At 42.6% G+C, this 23,705-nt stretch overlaps 1 protein-coding gene across 1 annotated transcript in view; it reads left to right on the plus strand.

Moving 5' to 3' along the window:
* Positions 1–23,705, plus strand: part of st6galnac3 (ST6 (alpha-N-acetyl-neuraminyl-2,3-beta-galactosyl-1,3)-N-acetylgalactosaminide alpha-2,6-sialyltransferase 3) — a gene marked incomplete at both ends in the record, with an annotated part of 86,345 nt that overhangs the window by 38,721 nt on the left and 23,919 nt on the right. The window contains one exon of the mRNA XM_083889026.1: positions 7,093–7,502. Within this exon, the coding sequence (XP_083745152.1) occupies positions 7,093–7,502 (410 nt within the window). The remainder of the gene's footprint in view (positions 1–7,092; positions 7,503–23,705) is intronic.

The raw sequence follows: 23,705 nt of genomic DNA on the forward strand, positions 1-23,705 counted from the left end.
GGGGATTTTGGGTTATAAATAATACAGAGTGTCCCTTTAAGAGAGTGGTCTATGGTCACTGACCTCAGGTTTTTTTTTTTATTCCAAAAACGGACAATATGTTATTAAAAATATCCTCTTTTTTTTTGGAAAGTCCAAGATAAATAAAAACTCTGACATGTTTTGAATCAGTCAAGACCAAAAGTTTCTCAAACATGGTGCTTGAAACGTATCGACTATCTTTTATTACACAACACCGCACATGTGTGATAGTGAAGTCATATTCAGAAGTTGCCCTGGAGTGTTTCCGTAAACGTATTACAGCAGGTCCTCTGTGATACATCTACAATTGGCTCATTGATGTCCCTTGCGTACAGTATTTCTTTGCAAATTCAACCATCCAGGTCCATGAACCTATTCTTCATCCTTCCTTCAAACCGCTCTGTGTTGCATATTCCCTGCGCAGTTTATGGAAATTGAAAAAAATCAAAGCAATTTAATTCCCACCACATTAAAATGTAAAAAAAAAAAAAGGTGGTGTACAGTATTTGTTGTTTTGGGAGGCAGCCAGCAAAAACATTGGTGGATCTTAAGTAGTCACACAGGAAAATCACACAGTTTTTTGCTTGCAGCAGTGCATGCAGAATTTCCAGCTGACAGGTAATGGTTTTCGTAGCGTACACGCTGAAATCGTGATGGATCCATTGGTGCTTCATGAGAAGTGGATACTCTATATTCTGCCCGGCTGAAATTGGCAGATTAATGGGAAACATCATCCTCTGCCTTTGGAGAGTTTCATCCACACAACATGGGCCCAGAGGCAATCACGTCTTACACCTTTTTCCTTCAGACAAGCCAGTGTAAATCACTCTTCTCTTGGCAATTTATGCAAATGGCGATACAGGACTGGCTTTTTTCTGCAGAATTAGGCCTCTTTGTGGCTTTCGTTATCCCACTAGTGAGTTTTCTATAGCAAATCGGAGGGCGGCTGCGATTGGACAGAACGTAAGCGTCAAAAGTGATTGTCACGCTCAGGAAATCTCTTAACAAAGGACGGACAGAATTGTGGAGCTCTGGGTCAAGATGATCCTATCGTGCCGTTGTGTTGTACGTGATTATGTCTGCAGTGAAATCCTTCCATGTGAGCTGTCAGGCTCTGCTAAGCACACGGCAACACCTGAGGTAGCGTTAGTATTTTTCTTTTTTTCCAGGAGAGCTAGGCATTCTTACCTGATCCACAGTGAGCCGTCATTTGAGGTGTTATTAACCTCTGGCAGAGCATGTACAATGCAGAAAAGCCTGAAAAGTCTGCTGCGTTTTCTTCTTTTGATGGAGTCCGTCTCCAGGTGTGATTAATGCCTCCTGCTCTCTGCTTTTCAGGAGAAATAGAAAATATGTCTCGTGGCCGTTTTTACATTCATGCCTCTGGTTCGTCACTCTGGAGACAGAAACTCGATATTTTCATTTAGACCTGAGAATGTAACAGACCCTTTGATATGTACGCGTTATTCAGCGTTTCAATTGCTGCATGATTTCAGTGCATAATCTTCTGGATTTGTGACTGGTGTGTGTGTGTACCAGCTCTATTGTTATTATCCTTATTATTATTAAAGGTGCATTATGTAATAAATCTAAAGCTAAGCTGGCCATAAAATCCTCCTAATATGTCACAGAGACTCAGGAATAATGTTCATATAACAAACTGAACTCACCAACAACAACAGTACAGACAAAATATTTGCATTAAAAAAATGAGCTCTCCGCCATTGCTCGCTGTAGCCGGAAGCACAACAAACTTGCGTAGCGACCCCTACTGATCGGGCGGGAAATTGCAGTGCGTATACCTGGCACCGCGACGGAGAACTATGAGGGCTCGAGGGGTCGCCGTGGTTACGCAGTGGTAGAAGTATAATGTGGCCTTAAAGCCGAGTCAAGGCTTCAGTGATATGTAAATCAGTCGCAAGGAAGCCTCAGTGGTGCCTCATCAAACGCTTTAAAATCCCAGTAGCTTCCAAACACAGACTCAACTGAGGTTCCAAATGATAAAAAAAATCTGAAGTATTCTACTTAACAACCTTACATTACATTAATCAGCTACATTATTACTAAAGCTTATTCTCATTCACTTAAATGTATTTTTCTTCTTTTTTTTTCTTTTGAAATTACATTTTTTTTCCACGTTTCCCCTTCTGTGGTTCAATGGTTCTGCCCAAAGGGAGCATTTGGAATGACTCGTTCTGCCCATGCAGACAGCTACAGCTAATCAATTCATTTCCTAAGCACTGGGATTTCTACGTCCTGGGGAGGCATCATAAAAACTGTGACTTTGATGCGATAATCATTGCTCATTGATTAATCATGTTCAGAGTTTTTTTTTTTTTTTGTTAGCGAACACTGAGGTGAAGTTCACATCCCATCGCTGTAATTTAATGAGGACCGTGACCGTTTCTTTTTTTGTAAATAACCCACTTTATTTTTAACACACTTGGGCATTAAAAACGGGAGGCTTTGCCGGAGCGATTTTGTACTTATCAGAGAGAGCCACATTTATTGGGATTATAAAAAACACTCTGTGTACGATTACAGCGAGTCACGCTGGAACGACTCCGTCGTGAATATGAAACTGAAATGTGAATCACACTTGAGTGGGGGCCATAACATTTTATTGATTTACAGAATGTAATATTCATGGGCTTTTGGACGGCAGCTAGATTCTAGTCCAACGAGATATACATACATACATATATGTGTGTATATATATATACAATTATTACACTGGTCAACAACAAATTTATTGTTTACGTTTTTTTTAGCTGATTTAGGATAATTCTGATGTCCTGAATCCAGAAATCACATTGGTTTTGCGCAATCCGCAAAGCTACATGTTTGTTTTTCAACGTTTTTGTTTACATGTACGGGTATTTCACAGTGCACGTCGTATGTTGCAAAATTCTTTTATATTTCTTGCCATAAACACATTCTGAAGATTTTGCATGTGCCAACTTATGACTGATTGTTCATTTTTTATATATTACAAGTGAATGAAATGGCTTCGACTAGAAGATGCAAAAATAAGCCTGACGTATTCTGCTACATCTGCGGTGAATACACCATTGTTTCTAACAGGATTCAAAATCAAATTAGCATGAAAAACCTGACCTGATTGAGAAACATGGATGTCATTTTTGGATTCAGCGGTGCAAAATGGAGTGCAAATTTTGTAACCCAGTGTTATTGTTATGTGAATTTTTAAATTTAATATTAAAGCATGTGATTTATTATTGATTAAGATGACAAATAACTTACTTACATACCTGAACAGAAAAAAAATAGTTTTAGTGCTTGAATGTTATGCTTGATTAATTTCTACTCAAATTTTGGCATAAAAGAGTGAACTCAGTTTCTTATTTTATATATAATATATATATATTTTATACATAAAAAAAAAATAATAATAATAATAATTTAAAATTTTGCCTAAAATAAAATGTTTTCTTCAGGTTGTCTAATAAATGTGTTAATCACTGTACACCTATTATATTTTAATTGGCACAGACTAATCTACTTATCACAAAAGCTTGACGACTGTGTCAATAATAATAAATATACTGCAGGACTTGTCTTGTATCACATCATTCCCAGCCTTGGCGATTTTTGCTAATGTGCCTTGTTTCAAACTGCAATTACAAGTTTAAAAACAACTAGTTAAAGTTCACTCCTCACTTTCATTCTCACACCAGCGACATTACAGTTACTCTCCATTTAACTAATGATCAAACGCGACCTCGCCGTGACACAAGACTTTCTTTTCTTTTTCCTAACGTGCTCGATGAAGCGAGTTCAATCTCGTCAAAGCGCTCTTCGATAAATCTCTCATTTGTTTCAGCACACAGCAAACCCCCCCCCCCCGACTGCAGTGGGATGTAATTAACATTAAGACAAATGACGTAACGTCCTCAGCTCTCTGCTCTGCATTGTTGTGTCTCTGCGGCTCTCGCTCTGAGGTTCCATATTCAATTAACCTAATCAATGTTAGTTCCTGGCACGGTGGCGTTCATCTCAGGAAATAAAAGGGAATTATATATAGCGCTGTGAAACATCAATGAATATTCTTTTATACCTTATTACCAAATGCATTTTATTCTATGTTCTGATCGCGCAAATTGGCTCGCCAGAACCTCACTTTAATATTATTGCACTCATATAAAGTATATTACAAAGTAAAACACCATAGGAAACACGAGGGGAAGTATCTTGGAAAACCACATTCAGGGGTTATTATTCAGTCTTAATTGAAGCGTAATTAAGTTAACTTACTGTGAATACTCCCATGATGGCTGCTGGTCTCAGTTCAGACGCAGTTATCAAATCAAAACTCACCGCAGTGAAAAAAGCTATTCTAGAGTTGGATTAATCCACCGGTTGCTAAGGAACGATCTGTGGTAAACAGCTGATTCTGAACAAACCAGTCGTATAGTTTTTAGTAATGAAATTAGAGCTGAAACAATTAATGGATTATTAATCGATTAGTAAATCAACTAGTTTGATAATCGGTTTAAAACAAGATTTCTGATGTCTAAAATGTCTTAAATTCTCCTAAAATCTCCTAAAGGGTCTTAAATACAATTCTACGTTACTTTTATTTAAAACATGCATAAACCTCAGTCTCGCTTTGAAATGTTTCTGTTTTTGAGGATGCGATAACACAACTACAACATGGAACTAAAGTGTAGGCCACCTGTGTTCCCCGGGGAGAAGTTATCGTGTGTGCTATGTGCGCGCGCCGTGGTGTGTTACAGCTTAGCATAGCTGCGGAGAAAACCTAATGAAAGCCCACAGCTAAGCCGAATTTCAACGATTTGTGACTCCAATTCTCCTTCATGTCTTTTGTACTTTTTTGCCAGTAAGGATTTGAAATGGGTCTTAAATTGTATTCATTATGGTCTTAAAAAAGTCTTAAAAAGTCTTAAATGTGACTTGTTGAAACCTGCAGAGACCCTGTTAAATGTGAATATTTTCTTTGTTTCTTTGCTCCACATAACAAAGAAATCATTAAAACTGAATCATTTTATTTTGTGGACAAAACAAGACATTGGAAAACATCGGGTTTTTTTTGTGTTTTTTTTGTTTTACATTTTCTGACCGATTCATCGAGAAAATAATCGACAGATTAATCGATTTGTGATAATTATCATTCCAAATGAAATGTAAATATAACAGCACACATTTGACCATTTATTTAATGACATTTCAGAGGAAGCAGAGCTTCTGGAATACTTGAATTCATCTTAGAATTAAAAGTAGAACAAGTTAAGATTTGTGTAATCCTTCTGAACACTGTGGTGATCTCCTTAATCACTCAGCTCTAAAGTTGTCTTAACTATAAAACACAAAAGTTGACCCAAACATTACGTCTTTACGTCATTGATCAATTCCCATATTAGCTGTGACTAGTTATTAATATCAATACTATCATAGATACTCACGTTGTGGACGTCTGAAGACAGTGTGTAATTCTGTAATTCTAATATCTTCCCACCAAAGGCCAGGCTCTTCTGTTTAAACCAATTTACTTTAAATTTTTTTATAATAAACTTGGCGACATGGACGACGACTAATACCAGTCACGTTCCCTCGTCTGGACTGACGCCTGTGGCTGCCGCTTGACTTGGAATATTTTTAGCACATAGATTATATCAAATAAGTCGTTTAAAGTGATGCTAACAGCGCTTATTCTTTAAAGAAACTGCTTTCTTTTTTTTGTCCGGATCCTTTTTCACACTTTGCTACCGACCAAAGGGGAACTGTCTTATTAACATACGTGTTACGTTTTTCAGAAGGCATCGCTTTGCAAAGAAATAGTTCCGTCCAAACAGCCTTGCATGGAACGTAATTCAGTTGCTATGCAACAGACTCATTTGGAGGCTGAATTCATCCTGCTGCTGCCCAGCAAATCCTTATCACAATCCTGTCAAACCAGCCTCAAAATCTCTTTTATCAAGCAATCAAACAGTTGCTAAAGTTTTTTTTTTTTTTGTGTGTGTCAGATTCCGGCTTGTGCCAGAACAGCCACTGGGACAAAACTTTGACTGACAACTACTCAGTCTGTAGTTTTAAAATGGACAAAGGAGGATAAATGTCTTATTGCGCTGACGAGATATGAGATGAACCAACTGGAGCTACTTTTATGCAGAGCGTTCAAAGAAAAAAATGATTTTGCTCTCATATATAGTTTAGATATAGTACCTGTATTAGTAATCATTAAAGGTGCCATATGTAAGAATGTGGCCAAAAACGGTTACTACATTCAAATTTAAAATACCGAGGTCTTTAAGGTTTCGTTTTCTGACGTAACTGGCAACCCGTGGTTGCTCGGCAGCTGAGACTCTACTACGATTGGTAGACGGCGGTAGGTGGCGCCACATGCCAAAACATGATTTCAAAACACAAACATGATTTGCAAGTCTGCAAAATATTTTTTTTAATGCAAATATTTTGTCTGTTCTGTTGTTGTTGGTGAGTTCAGTTTGTTATATGAACATTATTCCTGAGTCTCTGTGACATATTAGGAGGATTTTATGGTCCAGTTGCTTTAGAATTATTACATAATGCACCTTTAAGCACATATTGACACCTTATTCTACCTCTATTACGACTTGAATTAAGATTTTTCCTAAATAAGGTGTTAATACGTGCTTAATATTTACTAATAAAGGGCTAGTATGCGTCTTATATGCATGTTAGTAAGCACCTAGTTAATGGTGAATATGTGTTCCCTAATCTAAAGTGTTTAGTGCAACACCACCACTAAGGCCTGTGAAATCCATCCATCCATCTTCTACTGCTTTATACTCCACATGAGGGTCGAGGGGGGGGGAGCTGTGCCAATCTCAGCTGACATGGGGCAATAGATGGGGCCCCCCCCCCCTAGGACAGATCGGTAAATAACCATCCACACTCACTCTCACACCTCAATTTAGAGTGTCCAATTGACCAAATTGCCCATATTGCATGTTTCTGGACTGTGGGAGAAAACAGGCAAACTCGACCTGCAAAATGGTAACAATAATAATGATAATAATAATACTAATCACATGCCTCTCTGTCCTCTAGCCCCTGAAGCTGCACTGTGACCTCTGCAGCATCGTGTCCAGCTCTGGCCAGATGTTGGGCCAAGGCGCCGGCCCCGACATCGATCGCTCTCCCTGCATCTGGAGGATGAACAACGCGCCGACTCGGGGCTTCGAGCGCGACGTGGGCCACCGGACCACGCTGAGAGTCGTCTCCCACACCAGCGTCCCCCTGCTGCTGCAGAAAGCCCAGTACTTCTTTGGGCAGGGCAACGACACCATCTACGTTGTGTGGGGCCCGCTGAGAAACATGAGGAAGGATGGGAAGGGGATCGTGTACAACATGCTGCGTCAGGCTGTGGAGAACTACCCACACGCGCGCATCTACATCACCACAGAGGAAAGGATGAACCACTGCGACATGGTCTTCAAGAAGGAGACAGGCAAAGACAGGTGAGTGACGACTGTCTTCCTTTTGTTTTTGCCACAGCGTCATCTTCCTCACTCTTTATCACCAACAAATTCGACTCTCAGTCCTTCACCGTGCTCTCTGCTGTTCTCCGCTAGAATATCGACCTCATCATCGCTGATGGTCTGCCACGGCGCTCTGGGCTTTACTTGTCTCCCATCCTCGCTTTCATGAGGCGTTATCAAAGTAACTTACTTAACGCGCCCTTCTCGAGAGGCTCGACGCAGCACCGGAGACACTCTTTTAAAAAGAGGCTTTAATGTGGCGCCTTCAACATCGCGCTGCCTGGTTTATTGACATCAGCAAAATGCTGGTCTGGGGGAAAATCTGGCTAATGAGGTAGCATGTTTTCTGGCAGTCTCGCTAAAGACTCTTAGCAGCAGCTGGACTCGCAACTTCTCTAACAGCGCCTTGGCAAACTTGTGAAATGGGTTAAGCTGCAGATAAGGAAAAGATGGAGTCACTGATGATTGATTTTATGGGACCGTATCTATGTTCCCCAGGTCCTATGTTCCCTGCTTTGTATGAGACCGGGGAACAAAGGACCCTTTCTCTAAGAAAGGGTCCTATGTTCCCCGCTGTTCACCCAAAAGGACCCGGGGGGCCATAGGACCCTAACCCTTACCCTAACCCCAACCCGAACCCCAACCCCAACCCTTACCCTAACCCTAACCCTAACCCAAACCCTTTACCCTGGAGCTCCACACCCAGGCTTCCACAAAGTGGGGAACATAGGACCCTTTTAAAAAAAAAAAAGGTCTGATGCTCCCCGATCGGGGAACATAGGACCCGGGGAACATAGGTACGACCCCGATTTTATTGTAGTCTACCGCTAGGACTGTTTGTTGGGGATGTTTGGCCCATTATACTGTACAACAGCATCTTTCCTTCCTTGAGATAATGACAGGTTAATGGCGACGAAAGCCAGGCTTCAGTCCCTCCATTGTTTAGGTTGAACCTCATTTCCCAGGCGAACCTTCCACTCGTTTTTCTAAGTGCTTCACATGCCCGTCTCTCCCGCGTGTCCTCGACACCTCTTGTAACATCTTAAGGAGATTAGCATGTACGGTAATAGGTGCAACATCCATCCCGTTTCTGCTCCATTGTCTCGAGCTCATTCGGGATGACAGGGTTAACACTGAATTTCATGTAGAGCGTCTGTGTTCAGCTTGGCTCAGCTCATCCGAAACATCCAGGAAGCAGAGATAGAGACGACGCGGGATTAGGGAGGGATGCTCGGGGAGAAGAATCCTATTAAAGGACATAATTCTCTAAAGGCAGTGCTTCAGTCGTTGCTGATTAGTAACGGAGACCAAAGTTAGTGCGTAACAATGAACCACAGCTAATGAATATGAGCTGAGCGTTGAGAGGATTGTCTGTCTCTGCCGGTGTGTGACTGCATTTCTGTCTGAAACAGACTTTCACATTTGAAAGGCCTAAAAACAGTGTATTTTAAAGGGACACTGCGTAGTATTTATGGGTTTATATAACCCAAAATCCACTTTTTTATACATATTATGTGCTCCTGCATGTAAAATAACATGGTCACGGGCCGATGTTGCATTGCCACTGTTAGCAGCGAGACGCCATGTTTCTACCGGAGCCTGTAAGGACAAACCCGAGAGAACAAATCGAGCGCCGAGACGAGGCTGAGAGTGGATCTTTTTACGCGTTTAGAATGGAGGACCACACATATTTTACGGCGGATAAAGGAACACACACAGTACCTGACCGTACGCCTGCACCACGGAGAAAGACGACGAGGACGACATTTGACCGGCTGAGGATACTGTAGCGCTCAGGGAAGGGAGGGGGTGAACAGAGGAGCAGTTCGTTGTTGTAAATTTCAGCCTCTCCTCTAGATGTCACTATAAACTAATTTCTTCACCTTTAACCCTGTAAAGCCCAAACCATTAAATAATTGACAGAAAATTCAAATTCTTTGAAACTGGAGCCTTTATTGGTCCTTCTGAACGAACAAACAATTTTTTATTTTTTTTTTAAATATCAATTTCCATATAGGGGTTTAAATTTGTATCATATTTGATACAGTGGGTCACAAGGCTTGAAGATTCCTTTTTTTCTTGAACAAAAAATACATAAACAAATCCAACAAATCAAACAAAAACAATACAGCAATAGAACTGGCAGGGTGGAAGTCTGGAAGACATAACATTTTCAGTTATTTTTACAAATTTTTGTGGTTCACAACCTTTTTATTTGGAGTGATGGTCGGCTTGAAAACAGTTGTTCAGACAAAGATGCACTCTGCATTTCTCACAGTACACGTGGGCAAAGTGGCCTACGCAGCGCTTGTTTCTCTGATAATTTTATACGTCGGGTTTGTCAAGGAAAAAATTGTCACACTGCTCATGTGGGGCGCTCAAAGACGAATGTATCACATACGATACGTCTCTCAACAACACGACGCGACACACTTTCAAAACACTCGACGAGAGCTGCTCATTTTGCCTTGACCCTGTCATTGGTGTGTGTGTGTGTGTTCACCGCTCGCTGCTTGACAAACGGCGTACGAGACAATCACGAGGCAGTAAATCCAAAACCAAATCTGAAGGGTCGCTCGGGAGGCGCTCTATCAATTCAAGACGGTGTGAAAATGAAACTTAAGGAGACTCCGCCTTGAGGTGGAAGAGGGGTAAAGATGGTAGTTTGAAAATTCACGACTGTTCCTATACCATTTTGTTGTGTTTTCCAGTAAAAGTCACACTTTTATTCATCAAAAGAGTTGCAAAATGAATAGAAAATATGGTCAAGACATTGACAAGATTAGAAATAATGATTTTTATTCAAAATAATAATTTTGCCCTTTCGTCAAAGAACCAGCAAAACTGTTTTCAGCTGTGCTAACATCATTGCACAAGGGTTTTCAAGGGTTTTCTAATCATCCAATAGTCTTCTAACGCCATTAGCAAACACAATGTACCATTAGAACACTGGAAATGCACCAGACATTTGCAGCTAGAAAAGTCGTTTACCACAGCATGCTTCATGACCTTTTTTTTTTTTTTACATATTCAGTGAATAAACAAATCAAAATTGTCTTACAATTGGCATGTGGTGTGACATTAGGTCAGTTTCTATTCTTGCGTTGCAATGCAATATATTCCTTATGGAGCTGGAAGAAAATGAATGTAGTAAAAACAGCTCCGCTAACATAATATCAGAACCTCACAGAAAGTCTTTGGGGAGGAAACAATAACAACGTTCTCTTTGTCAAGGGTTCCTCTGAAGTCAGCGTGATTGAGGAAACATGGGAAATTCATTTCTGAAAGAGCAAAAAACAACAAGTCCCTTGTATGTCTACTGGAAAGAAATAATACTGTTTATTCAAATGCGTATGTGTAACCTGGAAAAATAAGTGGATCATCATTGTTTGTGTCTTTTCAGACGAGGAGAAAGATTTATCTTGATGCCCGAGGTCACTCTGACGTCCTGATTCAACTGTAGCCAGAGAATTTCTCGCTTTCCACGTCTGCGTCCTCTTGCTCTCTGATTTTTCAGCTTCTTAAATGGGAAATCTGAATCTCAATCATTCAAGGATGTCATTTGCCAAGTTTGGTAAAAATCAAAGATTTTCTGACATCTTACAGACCAAACATGTCCTGGATTAATCGAGAAAATAATCGACAGATTAATTGTTAACGCTCCAAATTAACGCTGTTTTTTAGTGTGTATCTGCGCCATTACCTTGTTTACGAAGCCCTGAAGTTTCGAAACAAACAGTTCAGCCATTGCTGAGAACGCTGTGTTTTATTGTAATCTCGGGCTCAGCGAGATCTCTGAAAAAACCCGGTACAGTTACGAAAACAACGGTTCTCCTGAACAGCATATCGTCCTGCTCCGGGCACTAGTCCGGGCACATCAGGTTGCGTACATTGAACCACAGAAGAAGAATAACGTCCGTTGTGGAGGTGTTTCACGAGCGACAGTGTCTTCTGACTCCGGGTCAAAGTCATAAAAGTGACTGCGGTGGGGAGTCGTGACGAAACTATTTTTAAACACTGTTAAAACGATATTTTGATAATGAGTAGCAGTGCATCCACCGCTCCAGAGGGGGGAGCTGCGCTTCTGAGAGCGTGTGTGCTAATTACGTCACTTCCGGGTATTGGCCAATCACAAGACAGTTGGGAAGGCTCTACGAAGACACACTCTGTCTTCTCGGGGCGAGATTTCTGTCTGAAACAGTGTGGCTGACCAGAGCTTCAATAAGGAGAGATTTCTATCGGCTCGTTTACAGCAACTAGGAGATTTTTGACCATAAAAACAAGTTAATGTATGTAAGTAGACCTCCATAACTAACATATATGTGCAACAGGACCACTCTATGTGACCTTTAATGAAAATATTGGTTAGTTGCAGCCCTACAATCATTCACTGTAGGAGAAAATAATCTCGTAAGTCAGTAGTAAGGAGAAAAAAAGTTCAGTCAATAGCAAAGCCAAGATAACGAGACAATGAAATGCCTGGTGTTGAGCCACAGATGTATTTGACAGCAGCTTAAAGTCGTGTAATTGCACACTGCACCTGGAAGTTGCACGGGGCTGAACCTCTTCGTTATCAGCGCTACCTCCTGAGCTGCAGTTGTTGGCTGTCGGACGACATCGGCGCGGCCCTGTTAGCGGCGGTAGATAACAGACCGTACAATGACACGGGACTTAAATCACGTTGTCACTTTACAGCACTGCCACCGGGGCCTGCGTGACCAGGGTCTCTGCTTCCCAGCCAACTGCTCCTGCAGAGTTTGTGTTTGTGTGGTGGTGAACAAAACAGAAGGGTGACCCCACACACTCCCCCACTTCCCTCCCACTCCGTCCGTCGAATCGGGGATTATTTTTCTGCTGTAACCTTTAGAAAATTCAGTTGAACCGTGAAGGTTAATGTTGCACTTTTTTATTTGTAGAACAGTCTGCTCGGCAAGCTGCGATATCACGGTTACGCCATCTCGTCATGCCGACGGAAGAGTGTCACGCTTACACTTACATTCATTCATTCATTGCCTGTCCTCTTCTTTATCCTCCGCATGAGGGTCGTGGGGAGCTGGAGCCAATCCCAGCTGACACTGACACACATTCTTACACATACATCCACCATATTCCACACTCTGTTGCCAGAAATGTCCTATATATATATATATATATATATATATATATATGTATATGTCATTTGATGCAAATACAGCACAGCACATAGACAATCACTGCACTTTAACGTCAGTCAGAGGACACCATATGTGTCCTCCTCCTCATGATCGAGCATGAGACCCAAACTCATCAAGGGACGCACCACATACGGATGTACTGTATATCACCAGGAGGTGATAACTCATTCGCTTTGCAATATTCCGAGGAAAATCATTGTGCTTTGTGTCCAGATCGCCGCCAGAATGGAATAATTTCCTCCTACTTTTTGGCGGTAAAAGCCCATACCTCCACCACAATCTAAAACCATCTAATCTACATTGATTATTATTTTTTATAATTGAGTTTTTATCTGGGCCACACGGTTGGCGTAGTGGTTTGCGCTCTTGCCTTTGCAGCAAGAAGACCCAGGTGTTCGAGCTCCAGTTGGAACAAGGGCCTTTCTGCAATGGATTGCATGTTCTCCCCGTGTGTGTGGGTTTTCTCCGGGTTCTCCGGCTTCCTCCCACAGTCCAAACACATGCAGATTTGGGGATTAGGCAAATTGGTCACTCTCAATTGATCGTAGGTGTGAGAGTGAATGGTTGTTTGTCTCTATATGTGTCCCTGTGATGGACTGACGAACTGTCCAGGGCGTGACTCCGCCTATAGCCCCATGTCCGCTGAGATAGGCACAGCACCCCCCTCGACCCTCCGGTGGAGGATAAAGCGGTAGATAATGTATGGATGGAGTTTTTATCCACCTCTCTGACGTCTCTGTTCATGTTCGGCTTCATTAAAAAACGAGGCTCCCTCAAGGGATTGCCGAGTTTTTTAATAAAGGTTAAATAAATAAAAAGCAGCATAATTAAATTCCGTCTACCTTCATAGCCAAGTCAAACACGTGGATCCAACCCCTTAATCTGATTTGGCCCAAAATGCAATTGGCTCGACCAAATCCTTCCAAAACATTTCGTGAAAAATCTGTTGAGTGGTTTTTCCCTTTATCCTGCAAACAAACCAGCAAAGGTAATGTGTTTTACCTCCTTGGCAGCGGGATGTTAACCCAGAGCAGCGACGTAAACAACAAACACACAAAATTACAGCTGATGGCTAGATGTTGCCAGTTGATGGAACCAAAAAAAATACATTTCTCATCTATAATTTATCATTAGGGGGATGAGTTAGTCTAATCATAGCTGGACTATGTGGCAGATGCTCCGCTCTCTGGGGGCCTCAAAGTATTATTTTAATCTCTTTCTATTAGAGTGGATGTCACTGCTATGTAATCATGCTCCATAATCTCCGGGTCGTCCACTTTGTGTGACTGCACGTGCCGCTGCTATTCAGCGTGAACTCACAAAATAATTGTTAGTTTAAAGCGAAAAAGCCATTTAGTTCAGGAGCGTCTGCATGTAGCGTCTAATCGCAGTCTTACATAACGCTCGGTGTTTGCGAGGCGGATCAAATGTCAGACCATGTCCAACATGAAGCACCAATCACTGAACGATGTCGCTGAAACCCGTGTCACGGTGCGATCGAGCGGAGGCGCCGGCTTCAATGTAAAATGTGTCCGTTACCTGTGTGTGCGCCGTCTTGTTTACCGGGCGCGAAGCGTGTGACTGTGTCTGTAATTGCTTTGTGTATTGGATGTCGACAGAAGACGAATCTGCAGATCGCAGACTCGCTGCTGTCGGCTCATGTGGGAGACGGAAGCGGCGTTTTTTTTTTTTGCTGCGGGGTTGCCACAAAATTTTCATTTCATGCTTTTCGTGACACGCTGTTAAAGGAGAAAAATGGATGCTTTGTGTCTCTCTCCACGCGGAGTCGCTTTACGTACACGCATACAATAGCGTCACTAATCAGCACTGAGCACGTCGCTCTCTGTCCGAAACCAGCGTGCAATGACTTCATGTTTGTGTGCTGAAAACTGAAAACACACGGTGGCTGCTCGACAGGTCAGCAAAAACGTCGTCGGGGTCCGCCAGCAGCTGAGGAAGTAATCAGAACATTTGTTTTCTTTGTTCTCGTGACCCCAGTTCAACAACTAAATGATGTGTTTGTCAGAGGCAGAGAGGCTGAAGGCAAACCTCTGTCTTCTTTAAAGTATAATTGCATTTAAAGCCTAATGATGTAATGATTCTCTGAGGACGGCCGTTGGAAGTACAGATAATCGTATTCCCTGTCTCTGTTTGAGAGCGGCTGGTCACAGGCTTCATGTAGGGATGTGATTATTATGCTAAAATCTCACAATACTATAAGACCACGATATTGTGCTCGTAATACCTGCTGAAATCTACCCTTCCATGGCGAACGGGCCGCAATCTTGACTCCTCGAGAGTGTAACTGTAGCTCAGTGGTCACCAACGCGGCGAATAAGGTACACGGCTCTAAAAATAGCAGCGACAAACGTGATGTAGTGCAGCTGTGTGTGGATTCAGCCAGAGTCGGTGGACATGATGCTCTCTGTGAATAGAAAACAGCACAGAAGACCTGGCTTTGTCAATGACAGCAGAGAACCCACCGACCATATATACGCCTCTGTGCTCGTAGGACACGCGTCGTCCGACGAGGTCTGCAATTGTTTTAATAGACAGCTAAGATTTCTCCTGGCTGAGAAAGACAGGTGTGTACGCTACCGTTCAAAAGTTTGGGCTCACCTATACAATTGTTTGTTTTTTTCCATTAAAAGTCACACTTTTATTCATCAAAAGAGTTGCAAAAGGAATAGAAAATATAGTCAAGGCATTGACAAGATTAGAAATAATGATTTTTATTCAAAATAATAATTTTGCCCTTTGGTCAGAGAACCAGCAAAACTGTTTCCAGCTGTGCTAACATCATTGCACAAGGGGTTTCAAGGGTTTTCTAATCATCCAATAGCCTTCTAACGCGATTAGCAAACACAATGTACCATTAGAACACTGGAAATGGGCCTCATTTACCACATTAACAATGTATTTCTGATTCATTTAATGTTATATTCATTGAAAAAAAGTGATTTTCCTTCAAAAATAAGGACATTTCTAAGTGACCCCATACTTTTGAACGGTATTAACGGGATAAAACGCACAGAAATGTCCTCATAATTCTGAATTGTTGTTAAGAAGTGGGGACAGTTTGTCCGATTCCAGACATTTACAGACTTGTAAAGGCAAGTATGGTTTGGGTAAGTCTTCAGAAAATTACAGCATATATTAAAGCAAGGTTTTAGTTTGTGGATATGCATGCATGAGAGAGAGAGAGAGAGCTGTGTGTTGTGTTTTGGCATGAAGGTGAGAGCATCAGAGTGCGTGAAATGTGGAGCGCTGTGGTCAGGCATGAGAGTTTCACCTCTGTAAATTTTTACCACTTGGCTGTCCTCCTCCTCCTTCTCCTGCTCCTCCTGCTCCTCCTCTCAGTCTCACTCCCGCTTCTTTTCCCTGGTCGGTGTTTGACATTTTAACTGCGGCAGGTTCTGAATGCCAAGTCTCCTGACAGTGCAGATAAGTTGCTCCCTCTCGGTATATACATGTCTCCTCGATCTGCTAACACCTTCTGACTTAAAGAAGATTTTTTTTCTGTTTATGGAGAAAAAAAAAGAAAAAGAAAAAAAAAAGAATTGCTTCTTTTCGCTCGCTGTGCTGCAGTATCACAGTCAAATAATCTGCAAAGTAGGCTACATTTAAAAATGCACATCAGTGCTGAGCCAGAATAAGATGGATCTTCTATCAGTGTCCTAAGACAGGAGGATGAGTGCAGCATCAGCAGTAATGCATCCTGTCAGTGATGTTCTGGTAAATGTTCAGCTCTAAATTGGATGTGAAGCAGTCGCTTCAGATTATAGTCATATAACGCTGTGTGGAAAGGGAAGCAATCACCTCTTGGCAGCGATATTAAAATCTGCTTCTAAAATTGTCAAGTCCTCATCTCCCCAAATAGAGCGACGTGCGTTTGAGTTTCTCAGCCGGCGACAAACAATAATTCAGCTGTTTGCTTTGCCTGACAAACACCAGCTTTTGGATTCTTTTCAATCAGCCAATGCACCGCGGCGCTGCTTCACAGTTTGTTTGACTTTTAGATGCATTGACACACTAATCATTCTAACACCAAGAGACCCGACTGAGGAGGTTGTTTTTTTGGTACTTGGAAAGTGGGGTTTATTTATACAGCACTACAGCATAACACAAGTTACCACACAGCATTTTTCATATACAGCAGCTCTCGACTTTTCAGGGACATCTCGAAGTTTCAGGGCCATCTCAACGTTTCAGGGGCATCTCCAAGTTTCAGGGGCATCTCCAAGTTTCAGGGACATCTCGACGTTTCAGGGACATCTCGACGTTTCAGGGACATCTCCAAGTTTCAGGGGCATCTCAACATTTCAGGGGCATCTCCAAGTTTCAGGGGCATCTCCAAGTTTCAGGGACATCTCGACGTTTCAGGGACATCTCGACGTTTCAGGGACATCTCGACGTTTCAGGGACATCTCCAAGTTTCAGGGGCATCTCAACGTTTCAGGGGCATCTCCAAGTTTCAGGGGCATCTCAACGTTTCAGGGACATCTCCACCTTTCAGGGACCTCTCGACGTTTCTGGGACATCTCCACGTTTCAGGGACATCTCCACCTTTCAGGGACATCTCGACGTTTCAGGGACATCTCGACGTTTCAGGGACATCTCGACGTTTCAGGGACATCTCCAAGTTTCAGGGGCATCTCAACGTTTCAGGGGCATCTCCAAGTTTCAGGGGCATCTCAACGTTTCAGGGACATCTCCACCTTTCAGGGACCTCTCGACGTTTCTGGGACATCTCCACGTTTCAGGGACATCTCCACCTTTCAGGGACATCTCAACGTTTCAGGGACATCTGCAAGTTTCAGGGGCATCTCCACCTTTCAGGGACATCTCGACGTTTCTGGGACATCTCCATGTTTCAGGGACATCTCCACCTTTCAGGGACATCTCAACGTTTCAGGGACATCTGCAAGTTTCAGGGGCATCTCCACCTTTCAGGGACATCTCAACGTTTCAGGGACATCTCCACCTTTCTGGGACATCTCCACGTTTCAGGGACATCTCCACCTTTCAGGGACATCTCAACGTTTCAGGGACATCTGCAAGTTTCAGGGGCATCTCCACCTTTCAGGGACATCTCAACGTTTCAGGGACATCTCCACCTTTCAGGGACATCTCAACGTTTCAGGGACATCTCCACCTTTCAGGGACATCTCGACGTTTCTGGGACATCTCAACGTTTCAGGGACATCTCCACCTTTCAGGGACATCTCAACGTTTCAGGGACATCTCCAAGTTTCAGGGGCATCTCAACGTTTCTGGGACATCTCGAGGTTTCAAGAACATTGCCATGTTTCAGGGACATCGCCACGTTTCAGGGACATCTGCAACGTTTCAGGGACATCTCCACCTTTCAGGGACATCTCGACGTTTCTGGGACATCTCAACGTTTCAGGGACATCTCCACGTTTCAGGGACATCTCAACGTTTCAGGGGCATCTCGAGGTTTCAGGGACATCTCCACCTTTCAGGGACATCTCGACGTTTCTGGGACATCTCCACGTTTCAGGGACATCTCCACCTTTCAGGGACATCTCAACGTTTCTGGGACATCTCAACGTTTCAGGGACATCTCCACCTTTCAGGGACATCTCAACGTTTCAGGGACATCTCCAAGTTTCAGGGGCATCTCAACGTTTCTGGGACATCTCGAGGTTTCAAGAACATTGCCATGTTTCAGGGACATCGCCACGTTTCAGGGACATCTGCAACGTTTCAGGGACATCTCCACCTTTCAGGGACATCTCGACGTTTCTGGGACATCTCAACGTTTCAGGGACATCTCCACGTTTCAGGGACATCTCAACGTTTCAGGGGCATCTCGAGGTTTCAGGGACATCTCCACCTTTCAGGGACATCTCGACGTTTCTGGGACATCTCCACGTTTCAGGGACATCTCCACCTTTCAGGGACATCTCAACGTTTCAGGGACATCTGCAAGTTTCAGGGGCATCTCCACCTTTCAGGGACATCTCAACGTTTCAGGGACATCTCCACCTTTCAGGGACATCTCAACGTTTCAGGGACATCTCCACCTTTCAGGGACATCTCGACGTTTCTGGGACATCTCAACGTTTCAGGGACATCTCCACCTTTCAGGGACATCTCCACCTTTCAGGGACATCTCAACGTTTCAGGGACATCTCCAAGTTTCAGGGACATCTCAACGTTTCTGGGACATCTCGAGGTTTCAAGAACATTGCCATGTTTCAGGGACATCGCCACGTTTCAGGGACATCTGCAACGTTTCAGGGACATCTCCACCTTTCAGGGACATCTCGACGTTTCTGGGACATCTCAACGTTTCAGGGACATCTCCACGTTTCAGGGACATCTCAACGTTTCAGGGGCATCTCGAGGTTTCAGGAATATCCCAACGTTTCAGGAACAATTCAACGTTTCATGGACATCTCGACGTTTCAGGGACATCTCGACGTTTAGGGGACATCTCAACGTTTCAGGGACATCTCCACGTTCCAGGAACAATTTGACGTTTCAGGAACATCTCAAAGTTTCAAGGGCATCTCTACGTTTCAGGAACATCTCAAAGTTTCAGGGACATATCAAGGTTTCAGGGACATCTCCACGTTTCTAGGACATCTCAACGTTTCAGGGACATCGCCACGTTTCAGGGGCATCTCCACATTTCAGGAACAGCTCAGTGTACACCCAGCCTACCAAGTAAATATACTCTTCTCAGTCGAAACGCAAACCTGGCCCAGGGCTTACTGTTCCAACCCGAACTATATCATAATGGAAACAGGCCATTACATCAGCAGCAGATCTTTTCACAAGCTTTTGCTGTCGGCTACTTTATTAAGAGTTTGCAGTTCCTTCATGAGGCTCAGCTGTAGCTTGTAATGGGTCTTTATTTGGGTCAGACTCGTAGTGACATTTATTTTATATATTACCCATGATTCATATAATTGTTTCCAAATCAGATAAACGTTGCTGGAACAATGACACTCGTCAATTTTTGTACAGATGAGGATACTTAACGGTACCTTAACGGAGCCTTTTCAGGTGAAATTTTCTCCTTCTTTCAGAGGTATCTGCAGCCTCACAGCAGGAGTCTGTTCTTCCTTCTTCTTTATCTCTATACCACAGTGAACCTTTTTTATAAAAGTGATGTACCGTGAAGCTCTTTCATCTAGGGAAATAAAAGTATTGGATTGGGGCTCGGTATGGGCAGATACTTAATTATTAAAAGATTGGATCAGGATCAGGGGTCAAAAAAAAGCTGATTGGGGCATTCCTCTTCAAAGGTCACTTCTTCACTTGCCTTGTGAATGTGTTATCTCGAGAATGCCTTGAGAGAATCCTTTCAAATTTGGCACAAATGTTAACAAATGGACTCACAGATGAACTTTTTAGAATCGGGTGGTCAAATGTCAAGGTATGTACTCAAGCAAAGTTCACGGTCATGACACATGTTTTCGAACAACCTCTCAAGTCAAAAACGTTAGATATGAGTCTAGAAAAAAGCTATTACCAGTTCATTTGTACAGACGTCACCCATGGATGCACACAAAGAACTATCAATTAGATAGCGAGGAAAACTTTTCCTAAAGACAAGTTTCAGGAAAGAATTTATGGACTTTGATGTCCTCTGAAAGTGTCACAGTGAAAATGTAATTTTGCATCATGTCTGCGTGTTCAGATTTGAATTATGAATAAATCACGAGGAGTTCACGTGCGGAGACGGGGCACGTGAATGGATAAGGAGATTTGGCATTGTGTAAATGTGTCAAATTACCGACTGTATGATGTGTTAAAGGAAGAATAATCGCTCCATTATTCCACCTGTCACACCTTTCAGATTTCAGATTTGTATGCGGCATCACTTCCCGTCTTCATAATGTGGTGTGATGAACATGAAAATGTAAAATCATGGCAGCGTGTGCTGTAAGCCTTGAGTTGTTGGAACGAGAAGGTTTTTGCATATTAAGGTCGTAACACATTTCTTTGTGAGGCGCCGTAAATCGTCTTTATGGTAAGAGAAGAGGAGAGACCTGGTGTGGTGAAAGAACAGCCCGAGCAGTCGCGGAGAGCTTAATAGTACGATGGTTATTGGAGAAGAGGCTGCTCCAAACTATGCATTGCGGCAAGTGAGATTAATTGATTATTGAGCTTTAAAATCAATTATAATCAGTAGTTCTGTGTGTAATTCTGAATCGTAAGTCTCTGTTTTGATCTCTCTCTCTGGAGAAATCTCTTCACTTTGCCCTTATCTTCTCTGCTAAACCTTGTTTTTTTGCTCTCCTAGTCTTGGCCAGGCATCCAATTAAAATCTAATATTGTAGAGTTTTTTGACCTTTACCTTTTACACCGTTTTTCTACTCCTTCTGTTTTTGTAAAAAAAAAGAAAAAAAAGAAAAGAATGTATCCTGGAATCATAAAATAATGGCTTATTCATCCACCAAACCTTTTTAGACTGGTCCTCACCTCCTCTAGCCTTTAAGCCTGTGTTATTCTGCGTTTTTTTCCCCCAAATAAATCTACTGTGTTCATAAATGGTTTGTAGCTCTTGGTTTGTAAGGCATGTGACTGTCAGAAAAGAAACGCAAGAGGCAGATAAAGTAAACGTTTGCATTAAAAAAAACCAGGACACAAACATTCAAGTCGTACAAAGCACAAAAGGTCGCCAGAGGCGAGATCTTAAAACACTGGCAAGGTCAAAAAACATGATCAGGTTCAGAACAGGGAAGCAAATAATCGTTGTACATGACATAAAAACGGTAAAGGGATATGGACCGGTATATGTGCTGCCTTCAAATGTGATTGTCATGGTTGTGACACGGGAAGTTATATGCATGCATGGCACCCTGAACTGCGAAGCAACTGCTGTATAACAGTGACAGCATACCATGACAGGAAGCTATGCAAATGTAAACATTTTCTGTGGCCGATTCTGTGTCGTATTTTGAAAGTCAGAGCTTTCTGGACATTCTGAGGCACGAGGTGATGAACATTGCTGCCTTCAAATGGGACAAATTCATTTGTACTAATGGCATGGAATGAATACAGATAATATAAAAGAAAATAGTATTTAGGGGAATTTTCTTCCTGGAGCTGGGGACACACGGCCCTGATGGGGGAGCTGTCGATGATCCTCCATAACCCTTGTCTTGGCATCGTTTGCAGCGCTGACCTTTTTTGGAGTCGCCATGCCAACAGTTTTACGGCCATTTCGATAAGAGCGGTCACTGTGATTGGCTGTTAACTTCCAAAAGAGACACAATAATACACAATAAAAGCATGCAAACAGTTTTTCAGTATTTAATTAAAACATTTTGATACAAATACAACTACGACATGGTCGTCTGCGACAAGTATCTGTGTGATGTGACTAACAAAGACAAACAAAGACTACTTGCACCACTGTGGAAAAAGTCTTCTGTTTCCCCTCTTCAATGATCGGTTGTGTGTATTCGTCCACTGGTAAGGAAAATAGTTTCCTCTCAGTTGCTGTGTGAATGCTGTTGTGGAAATGCTCTGCTGCTGGTGAAGAATGAAATAGAGACTTCTGCCGGTGGACAAGGTTTTATTTTCTTTGCAAAGAGAAGGTCAATCTGCATACGAGTGGTCGTAGCTGAAGAATGACCCAGAGCATAGTCAGACCTAAACATTTATACCTGGGGAAAATCCCTTTCAGATCTGTTTGTCTGGGAAGGGGTCTGCCTCTCCAGGCTGTGTGCACAGAGGCATCCTGCTGATGTTGTAGTTAGGTGCAAGTTGAGTCTAGACATCCTAATTTGAATACACAAAAGGACCTGGTATCTTATGTTAGGAAAGGGGTGTTTGGCAGCTGTAGTTCTGAGACAAAGAAATGAAATGTGCCGTTACAGTGCAACTTTTTACCCTGACGTGCCAAACGAGGCAGCAGTCATTGGTTCTCGACCAGCCGTTGGAACCGTGTATCCTCGGCCTCAGGCCTTTGTCATACTTTCCGTGTTCCAAATCATGTGGAGAGCCACTTTGCATGTGCTTACATGTTCCATTCGTACTAAATAAGAGTCCACATCAGTTAGGCGTTCCATGCATGCATACTCAATCTCACATTCCACTCTTGCATTGATTTCTCACCAGAGGTTCGCCCTCATTTGTATGCACTTGTATTCCTTGAGTGCTGAGTCGTAAGTGTGCGTACCAGCGGACCTCTTCTTAGTTCTCCTCTCTTCTTCAGTGTCGGCTGTGTCCAGGTATTGGTTTTCTTTTTCTTATCTTTCAGGAAAGTGTCTGAGCACCAGCTCGTCATCTGTACGAACTCGCTGCACTTTCGTGTGCAAAGGTCTCCAGTCGTCATTCAGTGAATGTTTTTCCAAAGCTTTTCACAACAAGAGAAAATTATCAGGTGCTAATGATACACAGTGCTGGCACACGGCGTTAGCTTTTGATAAGTAAAACGACTAACCCAGGTGGGAACGCGCTGTTCTGTGCTCGGTGTTTGTTTCGGAGGATTAGCGCCTCGGCTATAGGCACTAAAATGCAAACAGCAAACACCCTCGGTGTGTGTGTGTGTGGTACACTGTGATTCGCTGCTCGACTCGCTAATCTGGCTTTGTCTTCCAAAATGAGAGACGAGGTTATATAATCAGTTTGAAATATCTGCCCCGGTTGTTTCAGACGAAAAAGGGGAGGAATAACACTCGCTTTGAAGTGTTGAGACAGACAGAATGATCTGTGGGTGGTAACTGTGTGAAACTACTATCAGCTCAGGCAGACTGACTTTGACTTTGACTAAATGGAAACATTTTATCTCCTGTGGTAAAAAAATATGAACATAATATTTTGTTATATATGTCAGTGGCTTAGGATCCTTCCATCAAAGCTATAAGCACCTGTCTATTTTAGGGACTAAGCGAGGACTTAATTATGATTTATTATCTCGGCTATAGGCTGTGCAGCACTGTAATGAATCCAGCCTAATACTGACTTCCTCTGATTTATGAATAATAACAAGGGTTTAATGAAATCCAAGAGCGAAGGAAGC

The sequence above is a fragment of the Microchirus variegatus genome, assembly GCF_963457635.1.
Source record: "Microchirus variegatus genome assembly, chromosome: 5".
NCBI classification, from domain to species: domain Eukaryota; kingdom Metazoa; phylum Chordata; class Actinopteri; order Pleuronectiformes; family Soleidae; genus Microchirus; species Microchirus variegatus.